A 12,188-nucleotide genomic window follows, 5' to 3' on the forward strand; every position below is an offset into this window, starting at 1 on the left:
TTAAACTAGGTTTTAGTGACAGATTTTAAGTGAATATAGTTATTATACTGACAAGTATACGATATAACAATTAAGATAAACCCCAAATGATAAGGCTGAAAAGAACATGTAGAGATTTTTTTTTTCTGGTTCATCCTCTTTAGCTTTAAGATTACAGAACTTCTTTCAAAACTTTATTTCAGGTTCAGTTTCATAATATATGTTTTAAGTGTCTAACTTGAATCCTCCATATTCTAGTTTTCAACTTTTCTCATTTTTTTTCATGAATGTTGAATCTTCGAAAATATTTCTGACTTCACCAATAAAAAACAAAAAGCAAGAGTGCAGCATTTTTACTGTCTGCACATGGTAATAGTAACTAGTGACTTTAAAGCTATCCCCTTCCTGAAAATGAAAACGTTTTGGGATGCATTCTAACTAATATTTAACAGTATGAGAAAAACAAAATTTTAGCTGCTTCACAGCAGGATCTTTGAACTTCTGGGTCATGCTGGAAACATTTCTGGCTCAAGTGGATCTTACATGTGTGCCAAGTCGTGTCCAACTCCTTGTAACCCTATGGACTATAGCCCACCAGGCTCCTCTGTGCTTGGGATTCTCCAGGCAAAGATACTGGAGCAAGTTGCCATTTCCTGCTCCAGGAAACAGAGTGGTTTGGAGTGGATTAGATTGGAGTGGATATTGGACTGGATTGCCATTACTTCCTCCAGGTGATCTTCCTGATCCAGGGATCGAACCCGTGTCACCTAAGCTCCTACATAACTGGCAGACTCTTAATTGCTGAGCCACAGGGGAAGCCCCAAGTAGATCTTGGTGGTGGTAGTTTAGTTCCTAAGTTGTGTCCAACTCTTGTGACCCCATGGACTGTAGCCTGCCAGGCTCCTCTATCTGTGGGATTCTCCAGGCAAGACTACTGGAGTGGGTTGCCATTTTCTTCTCCAGGGGATCTCCACCCAGAAATTGAACCCAGGTCTCTTGCATTGCAGGCAGATTCTTTATCAACTAATCTATGAGGGAAGCCCCAAGTGAATCTTGAGTCCAAGTCATTAATGAGAGATCCAGCAGGAAAAAAAAAAAAAAAAAAGCTGGTTTGAAGAGCATTTGAAGGACATGGATTTATATGGTCACATGGGTTGTAAATACCAAAATGTGATATTAATTAGATAAGACTGGTTAACTTTCTATCAGAAATATGCACTTATTTTTGAGGGGTAGACTAAAATCCCCACTATTCTCTAACATAACTTCTAATTCATAAGATCAACTTCTAAACTTACAGAGCTGTAAAAAGTCTGTACCTTTAACATTTGTAAAATGTGTTAGTTAAATATATTGGGACATACCAGAAGATGCTCAGATTGGAGTCGTTCAAGCTTACTAGTACAGTCAGTCAGTCAGTCAGTCAGATCAATTGCTCAGTCGTGTCCGACTCTGCGACCCCATGGACTGCAGCATGCCAGGGTTTCTTGTCCATTGCCAACGCTTGGAGCCTACTCAAGCTCATGTCCATCGCATCAGTAATGCCATCTAACCATCTCATCCTGTCTTCCCCTTTGCCTCCTGCCTTCAATCTTTCCCAGCATTAGGGTCTTTCTAATGAGTCAGTTCTTTGTTTCAGGTAGTCAAAGTATTGGGGTTTCAGCTGCAGCATCACTTTCCAATGAATATTCAGGACTGATTTCCTTTAGGATTGAGAGGTTGAATCTCCTTGCAGTCCAAGGGACTCTCAAGAGTCTTCTCCAACACCACAGTTCAAAAGCATCAATTCTTCGGCTCTCAGCTTTGTTTATAGTCCAACTCTCACATCCACACATGACTACTGGAAAAAAAAAAGCTTTGACTAGATGGACCTTTGTTGGTAAAGTAATGTCTCTGCTTTTTAATATGCTGTCTAGGTTGGTCATAGCTTTTCTTCCAAGGAGAAAACATCTTTTAAATTTCATGGCTGCAGTCACCATCTGCAGTGATTTTGGAGCCCCCCAAAATAAAGTCTGACACTGTTTCCATTGTTTCCCCATCTATTTGCCATGAAGTTATGGGACTGGATGCCATGATCTTAGTTTTCTGTATCTTGAGTTTTAAGCCAAGTTTTTCACTCTCTCTTTCACTTTCATCAAGAGGCACCTTAGTTCTTCGCTTTCTGCCATAAGGGTGGTGTCATCTGCATATCTGAGATTAATGATATTTCTCCTGGCAATCTTGATTCCAGCTGTGCTTCTTCCAGCCCGGCATTTTGCATGATGTGCTCTGCATGTAAGTTAAATAAGCAGGGTGACAATATACAGCTTTGATGTACTCCTTTCCTGATTTGGAACCAGTCTGTTGTTCCATGTCCAGTTCTTACTGTTGCTTCCTGAACTGCATACAGATTTCTCAGGAGACAGGTCAGGTGGTCTGGTATTCCCATCTCTTTAAGAATTTTCCACAGTTGTGATTCACACAGTCAAAGGCTTTGGCATAGTCAGTAAAGCAAAAGTAGATGTTTTTCTGGAACTCTCTTGCTTTTTCAATGACCCAGTGGATGTTGGCAATCTGATCTCTGGTTCCTCTGCCTTTTCTAAATCCAGCTTGAACAAGTGGAAGTTCACGATCCATACACTGTTGAAGCCTGGCTTGGAGAATTTTGAGCATTACTTTACTGGCGTGTGAGATGAGTGCAATTGCGTGGTAGTTTGAGCATTCTTTGGCATTGCCTTTCTTTGGGATTGAAATGGAAACTGACTTTCCCAGTCCTGTGGCCACTGCTGAATTTTCCAAATTTGCTGGCATATTGAGTGCAGCACTTTCACAGCATCATGTTTTAGGATTTGAAATAGCTCTACTGGAATTCCATCACTTCCCCTAGCTTTGTTCATAGTGATGCTTCCTAAGGCCCACTTGACTTTGCATTCCAGAATGTCTGGCTCTAGGTGCGTGATCACACCATCGTGATTATCTGGGTCGTGAAGATCTTTTTTGTACAGTTCTTCTGTGTACTCTTACCACCTCTTAATATCTTCTGCTTCTGTTAGGTCCATGCCATTTCTGTCCTTTATTGTGCTCATCTTTGCATGAAATGTTCCCTTGGTATCTCTCATTTTCTTGAAGAGATCTCCAGTCTTTCCCATTCTGTTGTTTTTCTCTATTTCTTTGCACTAATTGAGAGGAAGGCTTTCTTATCTCTCCTTACTATTCTTTGGAACTCTGCATTCAAATGGGTATATCTTTCCTTTTCTCCTTTGCCTTTAGCTTCTCTTTTCTCTTTCTTTGTAAGGCCTCATATGACAACTATTTTGCCTTTTAGCATTTCTTTTTCTTGAGCATGGTGTCAAAAAAATCAAGTAGTCATCTCACTGTTGCTTTTCAATGAATGAAAATTGATTTTTTTTTATGACCCTCTTCCTTGTTGACCAAGACAATTTCTAAAGATTCCAATTATTCCTGCCCCCACCCCCTGAATTGAAACATTCATGTCTGGGGCCTGCTGTGCAAGCTGCAGCGGCCTCCTGTGGAGGGGACAAATCCCTTGCTGTTAGCCAAATAACTCATTTTGGCCACTGGCATGCGAGCAGAAGGGGCCTGTGCCACATCTGACTAGAAACTGCCAACACCATAGCAAGATTCTGCCAGATGCTGTTTTCTCTGCAGAAAGACAGGGGGTCGGCCTGTGTATTAGCCTGGTGCTGCTTGAATGAATGCCTAGAGCACAAAGGATAGAGAGCCAGGCGGCCTGGGGCCAGATCAAGAAACAAACCCTAGCTGTTACTCATTGAAACTTTGCTGTTGTTTATGTCCACAAAATAGCCTAGTAGAAGCTAACACACACACGCTGTGTGGGTGAGTGTACTGGGACACCTAAGGCTTGATGTATTTGCATGATGCAGCACTGGGTTTTCATTCAATAGAAGACCCTACAAGTTGGTCTGTAGTAGATGTTAGAGTCATGCACAGTTGGTGGGCAGTCAGTGATTCAACTAATTTATCATTCCAGCTCCATCACTTGAAGAAAATATAGATATTTCATCTGATAGATTCAAGAGACAATGACCTGCTTTGAAGGAATTAATAGTAGTTTTAAAAATTGATAGGCTTCCCAGGTGGCTCAGTGGTAAAGAATCCATCTGCCAATACATGAGACACGGGTACAATCCCTGGGTCAGGAAGATCCCCTGGAGTGGGCAATCCACTCTAATATTCTTGCCTGGAAAATCCCATGGACAGAGGATCATGGAAGGCTGCAGTTCATCAGGGCACAAAGAGTTGAACACAAACATGACTGAGCGTGCACGCATGTGGTGTGATGATAGCTGGAATACATTGTATCTTATTTGGAAAGAAAAACAGAAAATGTAAAAATGACATAAAACGAAAAACAATTCCTGCAACCAAAAATGAAGGTTAATATTTAAGAATATTTCTTGCCACCCTTTTCCATCTTTATCCAATGTTTGAATATGTACAGACACACTTTAATGTAATGCTTTTATAAACTTTTATTCTATTCTATGAATTTTCATGTTTTATTAATACTTAAATTGTTATTTTTAAAGACTGTCAGTATATTTTTTTAAATAGTCTGCCAAGAATATTATAGATAATGACAATATATGAAAGTGAGAATAAGTTTTTATTTTTATAGCTTGCATTTTTGGAAACTATCAGCATCACAAACTATCAATGGGCTAGATGAGGCTAAAATATATCCAATGCCATGTAATTGGAAATACTTTATGATTTCATGATTGTTCAGGGTCATTCATAGAAATTTTATTCTCTTAAGGCCCTAGGACTGAAACAAACCAATGCTGTGTTTTTCAAAGCAGGATGAGTGATGCACTCTTCTTTTCACTTTACCCCTTCATTCTGATTTCTTTCTTTGTCCCCCCGCCTGCTTTTTTTTTTTTTATGTGCATCTTTTTGACTAAACTGAATGATGAGAAACTGAAGTATATCCCTGGCACTGTGCATAGAGGCCATAGTAATCCTTAACTGAACATAATCATTTTTGTTATTACATAAACAAATACCAGACAAGCCAGTCCATGACTGATGGATCAAACACAAGGATCCTCTGCAACCACAAAATTTACTCAAAAAGACCCTCTTCCAGCTGACATGGGTAGCACCTTCTTCTAGATAAGCATGACCAACATACCACATAACCTAATTGCCTGCTTAGAAGCCCCCAGACAAGTCCACATCTATCCTTCACCTTTCTCTGTCTCTCTGTGTTCCCTGTGGGGCATTCTTCATTGGTCAACCAGCTGAGTGACCTAGGTGGGCTTCAGGTGAGTTCTTGGTGGTCTGTGGAAGGTGGCCCAAGGTATGCATCATATTGTTTTCAAGTACTTGCTCTGTTGAGGTATTAACAAGGTTTATAGGAATTTATTTTAACCCATTTTGTTTACTTCCAGGTGCTGGATTAAATGATGGGCAGTGGCATTCTGTGTCCTTATCTGCAAGAGGGAATCACTTGAGTATGATGGTGGATGGTGAGGCAGCCTCCATGGCTCATTCCTTGCGTGGGCAGATTGAGTCAGGCGACACCTACTATTTGGGGGGTAAGTGAAGGGAACTGGGCTGCATTGGCGGTCAAACCATCTTTACCTTTTATGCTCCTGCCTTCTAAGGCAATTCATATTTTTACATGAAAATTAATAGTGAAGAATGATTTTTCTCTTTTAGTTATAGTCATTGAGAATTTTGAGTGATCAAAGATGATAAATTGTGGTCTAAAAATGAAAGCCAGATAGATGGCCTTGTTTAAAAGTGCACATCATAAGGTTGGTTTTAAATTTGGCATTTGTTTTCAACTACGGTTGCATATTGCAATCACCTGGAAGGACTCAAAATGCTGATGCCTGGATGCATCCCCAGAAATTCTGATTTACCTGGTTCCATGCTGTGTGCTTATGCCTAGTTGCTCAGGTGCATTCTTTACCTGCAGTGTGGTCTGAGCCACCAGGGAAGCCCAAGAATTCAGGAGTGGGTAGCCTATCCCTTCTTCAGGGGAACTTCTTGACCAAGGAATTGAACTGGGGTCTCCTGCATTGCAGGCGAATTCTTTATGAGCTGAGCTTCTAGGGAAGCCTGACCTGGACAACCGGTTTTTGAATACTCTCTGGTGATTCTGTGTGGAGGCAATACTGAGGGTCATTGCTCTCTATTTCTTACCTTTAATACCTTGCCATCAGGAATTTTCCTAATGCCAAATGACGCTTATAATCTTTCCTTCAGCTTTTATGTGCCAGGTTTTTTTGCTGCATGGAGGTGTTCTTCTGCCTATTGGCTTCTTTTCTGCCCAGGGCCTGGCTACTCAAAGTGTGGTCCATGGACCAACAGTATCAGCATCATCCAGCAGCTCTTAGAAATGCAGATGTGCCATCCGGACTTCCTGAAACAGAATCTGCATTTCACCAAGATCCCCAGGAGGTCTGCTGCATTTTAAAATTTAAGAAACTTGGACTTCCCTGGTGGTTCAGTGGTTGGGATTCTGCCAATGCAGGGGACACAGGTTTAATCCCTGGAACGGGAGGATTCACATGCTAAGGCAGCTAAGCCCATGCACTACAACTGCTGAAGCCCAAGGCCTTAGGGCCCATGCTCCCCAACCGGAGAAGCCACCCCAATGAAAAGCCCACAACCACAATAGAGGGCAGCCCCTGCTCACTGCAACTAGCAAAACCCATGTGCAACGAAGACCCAGCACAACCAAAAATAAATAAGTAAATAAATAATTAAAAGAAAAAGATGTCTATTCCCACTGCCTAATACAGAAGGGCATCATTATATACAACAGAGGAAGAGATTAATTCAATGGCTGTTAATATGTCATGCACGCATATTCAGTCGTGACCGACTCTTTGCGACGTTATGGATCATACCCTCCAGTCTCCTCTGTCCATGGGATTTCCCAGGCAAGAGTATTGGAGTGGGTTGCCATGCCCTCCTCCAGGGGATCTTCCTGACCCAGGGATTGAACTGTGTTTCCTGCATCTCCTGCACTGCAGATGGATTCTTTACTGCTGAGCCACAGAAGAAGCCCATTAATATGTCACTCATTGCTTAGTGATGGATTTTACCAAGACATCACCAGTCCATCTCCCTGGGATGTAGTCAGTGGGTGTTTTGTCTGCTTAGTGAACCTTGATTGAGTCCATCCAGGATCTTTTCCACCAGGGAGGGGGAACTTCTGGGGGTAATAAATCTCCATCCCTGGAGCATTCAAGTGAAAAATCCTCAGCCACTGGAAGCTTAGAACTGTCAATAGTAAGACTTATTTTTAATCTTGGCTTGAAGCCCTCTCTGACATTATTGCTGTTTTGCATTTTATACTTTTTATTTTTTTCTAAAATAAGTTTGGAATCATGGTGGAGATAGCTTGATAGCTCAACAAGAAAGTATAAAATTCTCCCTTGAGAATTGACAATAAGTACATCAACCGTCAATTGGGTTGTTTAATCTTTGAAGTCTCCTAAAGCAAACTTCATGGGGAAAGGTGGAATTGTGCCAGCAGCTTTAAAAGTTAAGATTGCTTGCTTTTCTTGTTTGCTAAATGTGATGCATTTCTGACCCAGATACTCTTTTAAACCTTTACACTTAAATGATAGGTTTTATAGCTCAAGAGAGGAACAAATTCCTTCAAAGCTAAATAAAGAATTTATCCAAGAACTGTAACTTAAAAGATAAAATATTTTGAAGCACTGACAGATACAGAAAGAACAATCTTGTCTACTGTTTAATGACACAAAATAAAATACCTTTAACATTTTGTATTAAAAAGTAAAAGAAAAATACTTCTCAAATCATCTTTTGTATTGAACATACTGCATACTCAGAATGCATGGCTACTTGAGAGTAGGTACTTTCCATAAATATTTACATACTGATGCAACATGAGTCAGTTGTTACTGTGAAATAGATCATATGCACACACTTTAAAAAGACTGTAATATTTCATAAAAAGAATATATATGGGTGCATCCTCTTGTCTACAAAATTAGCCACTACAATACTTGAGGCTTCTGTTGCTCCTCTAGACTTTCATTCCCCTAGTTAAGTATTACTCTGCTTTTTTAAAGCCAATCTTTGTATATTGCTTTTTAAATAATCTATCATCTATGTAGATAACTTTAAACAATAAATTGTCTTGTGTTGCCTCACTTTTAACTTTTTTAAAGAGGATAAACCTGCGTTCATTCTTCTGTGACTTGCTTTTTCTGTTCTACATTAGTTTTTGAAATCCAGCCATGTGGCTATGAATAGCTGAATTTAATTAATTTTCATGGATGTGTGGCTTTTTGATGCATATTGTACCATATTTTACTCTTCCATTTTATCATTTTATGTTGATGGACATTTTGATTGTGCCCATTTTTATTTTAAAAATGCTGTAAATATCAGTGTAGCTGCTAAGAGACATCTTGCCAGTGATTTTTAAGTTTTTCCTTATGCATAAACTATCTGACTCCTAATAAGTGCAGTTAATTTAGTGAAACAACATTCAGTACTGGGGTTTTAGTGGCGTGCTCCAATGGTTAAGATGAATGAATGCTCAAGAACCCACAGGTGTCCCACTGGTTGTGCACGTACACCTGGCCTTTGGCTTCATTACTATCTATTCAAGGATCCTAGAGAGCTAGAGGAAATGTGTTGAAAAAGATGTAATAAGCCTTTCTTATGTATTTTCATAAAATTGTGTTGATATACAAAGAACTGTCTTGTTAATATGGTTTCCAAGAAGAAACAGTGTTCCTAAGACGAGTAGAATTGCAAAGTTTAAATATCCCACGAGATGGCATAACGACTTTTCTTCATTACAACTTTCCTGTTTTTCTATTGTAATTCTGTGTTGGCACTGAGTGGCAAAAATAGGACTTGCAATCACAGCACTTTGTTCCTAACTAGTGTATATTTAGAGTAGCCTCTATAAGCATAGCTATAAATATCTAGTTGACTCCTACAGAACAGTTTCAGACACTGATTCAAATGAAGCCAGTCAACTGTATATTTTACACCAACATAACAGCATCTTTTTTCCTAGAGAAAGAATATATACTATTAAAATTCAAGTAAAGCCTTTTCCAGATTAAAACAAACAAAGTAAAACCAAAATGGACTAATTTACTGATGTTAAATAAAAAGATAGATACTATTTTTACTCAAGGAAAACCAGGAGAGGCAGGTCTAGGACCAATGAGCATGAAGTTCTGATTCTCAGTAGATTTATTATATTCACAATTTTTATGCACATGTAGAACCTTTGCTCAAGGTTTCCATATTTGTCTCCATGATATGTTGGACTTTCCAATGCTGTTCTGGGTAAAGTAGGGTAAGTCAGCTACAGCTTGAGCTCTACTCCTGAAAACTCTAATGTCCAAAGGGTAGCTTCTGTCAGTATCTGTTTACTTACCTTCTTGCTCAGTGTCTGTAAGTACCAGAATATGTATGATGTTGACAAAGAAGTGAAGTTCATCCAGTCTATGCTCTGTAGCAATATTGAGACTAATAAAGTCAGTGTTCCTGGGTCATCTAGGTGAAAACCAGTTAATGATATTTGAGTTTTCAAGGAAAACAATACTCCCTGTTCTGAAATACTACTTGACCAGGTTTTCTTCCCATTACTGTTTTTCCTGATGGACAGTCAACTGCAAGTTTCCAATTATCATTATATGGTCAGTTGAATTTTGTTGTGATGCTTCCCCATGAAAGCAGACTAGTATGGCTTGTTATTACAGTTTCTTTTTTTTTTTTTTAATTGAAGGATAATTGTTTTACAGTATTGTGTCGGTTTCAGCCAAACATCAACATTTTTTGTGTTGTTCAGTTGCTAAGTCATGTCCGACTCTTTGCGACCTCTTGGACTGCAACATGCTAGGCTTCCCTGTCCTCCATTATCTCCCAGAGCTTGCTCAGACTCATGTCCATTGATTTGGTGATGCCATCCAACCATCCTGTCCTCTATTGTCCCCTTCTCTCCCTGCCCTCAATCTTTCCCTGGATCAGGGTCTTTTCTAATCAGCTGGCTCTTGGTATCAGGTGGCCAGAGTATTGGAACTTTAGCGTGAGTCTTTCCAATGAATATTCAGGGTTGATTTCCTTTAGGATTGACCAGTTTGGTCTCCTGCTATCCAAGGGACTCTCAAGAGTCTTCTCCTGCACTACAATTTAAAGGCATCAATTCTTTGGGGCTCAGACTTCTTTATGGTCCAACTCTCACATCCATATATGACTACTGGAAAAATCATAGCTTTAACTATATGGACTTTTGTCAGCAAAGTGATGTCTCTTAATACACTATATGGGTTTGTCATAGCTTTTCTTCCAAGCAGCAAGCATCTTTTAATTTCACAGCTGCAGTCACTGCCCACAGTGATTTTGGAACCCAAGAAAATAAAATTAATAAAATCTGTCACTGTTTCCAGTTTTTCCCCATCTATTTACTATTAAGTGATGGGACCAGATGCTGTGATCTTAGTTTTTGGGATGTTGGGTTTTAGCCAGCTCTCCTCCTTATAGTTAGGGTGACCATATAATTTCAGGACACTTTAGCAATGAAAGAGGTGATTTCAGTGATTATTGCAGGATCACAGCCTAAACCAAGGCTCTCTGGCCACCTGGAAATCTCTATTCCATCTTGGCCTGGCAATCTCAGAGCGCACTATCTTACAGTAAAAAGGATCATCTATAAAATAACAATATTTCTAAAAGTCCCATCAGAATTCTGTGACCTAGGTATCACTTTTTATCACTTTTTAAAATTTTATATACCCTCCTGGGTGTCTTTTCGGGGCTGTGCTGGGTCTCTGTTGAGGCATCCAGACTTTCTCTAGCTGTGGCACACAGGCTTAGTTGCCCCGCTGCATGTGGGATCTTAGTTCTCTGGCCAGTGATCGAACCCACATCCCCTGCACTGGAAGGCAAATTTTTAATCACTGGACCACCAGGGAAGTCACAAGCTATCCCTTTTTCCTTTTTGCCTTTTCTTAGTCTGAACTTTTTTTTGTAATTTTCCTCTAACAGCAGTTTCACTAATAGTCCACCGTACATAAATTTTTGGTGCCTGCTATTAGGGGTAGTGGAAAGTAAAGCTTTAATAAATTCCCTTCTATTGAATCTTTGTACTGCTCAATAGCATACTTGCACTACAGAGTTGGGGAATATTAAGTAATGTTCAAAATCCCCTGAGTGTCCTTCTGTGAAATGTTAGCAGGCCAGTGAGCCTATGACAAGTCTAATGAAGTCTCATCTGAGGACCCATTCTGGTGTATTGACATAAATGACAATTTATCTGTCATCCTCAGAGGTACTTAAACTTCTGAGTCCCTCAATCGTGATGGATATCTTTCATTAATTTAGCAGTAACTACTCATTGTCCACTTCACTGTCCATCCCAAATCAGGTCATTGATGAATGGCCCACTAGGGCTGTGGGGCAACCATCTGTATGGAAAAATGGCTCCTGCCCCGAGCTTCTCTTGGGCTGTGGTACCCTTACTTCTTGACTTTTATATCATAGTTGGAGAATAGAACACTCATTGGTTTGACCTTTCCTTCTCTGAAGTTTCACTTTCAGAAAGTTTTCCTTGTGACTAACTGGATATGGTTTTTCTTTGTCCTAACAGGTATAGTTAGATACTGTGATGTGTTCTGGATGAGTTTGAGGATGACGATCTGGAGAAAAGGAAGAAAACAGAAAAGGATTAACAGGGATTCCACAAAATTATTTACTGACTTCATGTTTCCTATGTTTTATCCTATCATTCTTAGTTACTTAGTGCAGTAAGTAGAAGTCACCTAGATGATACAAGGGCTTCCTAGGTGGCTTAGCAGTAAAGAACCTGTCTGCCAGTGGAGGAGTTGTAAGAGACATGAGTTCGATTCTTGGATCAGGAAGATCCCCTGGAGGAGGGCATGGCAGCCCACTCCAGTATTCTTGCCTGGAGAATCCCACAGACAGAGGATCCTGGCAGGCTATGGTCCGTGGGGTCGCAAAGAGTTGGACATGACTGAAGCGACTTAGCATAGCACACAGCACAGCATATAACGTGTAAAGATATACCAAGTTTCTTCCAAATATATCCAATCCTTCAGAAATTCTCTTATAAATGAAAATGTGTGTGTTTTCACATAAGACAAGAAAATGGTAAAGGAAAGCTGCAGAGTTAAACAGTTCTTTATGATATAATGTTCAAATGGAAACGTCAAAGT

At 39.9% G+C, this 12,188-nt stretch overlaps 1 protein-coding gene across 2 annotated transcripts in view; it reads left to right on the plus strand.

The window, feature by feature from the left end:
* LOC129650319 (contactin-associated protein-like 3) overlaps nucleotides 1-12,188 on the plus strand; it is a 171,594-nt gene that overhangs the window by 74,449 nt on the left and 84,957 nt on the right. For both annotated transcript variants that reach the window (XM_055578662.1, XM_055578663.1), the window contains exon 7: nucleotides 5,394-5,540. In XM_055578662.1, coding sequence (XP_055434637.1) covers nucleotides 5,394-5,540 — 147 coding nt within the window. The remainder of the gene's footprint in view (nucleotides 1-5,393; nucleotides 5,541-12,188) is intronic.

Source organism: Bubalus kerabau, chromosome 4 (assembly GCF_029407905.1).
Source record: "Bubalus kerabau isolate K-KA32 ecotype Philippines breed swamp buffalo chromosome 4, PCC_UOA_SB_1v2, whole genome shotgun sequence".
NCBI lineage: Eukaryota > Metazoa > Chordata > Mammalia > Artiodactyla > Bovidae > Bubalus > Bubalus kerabau.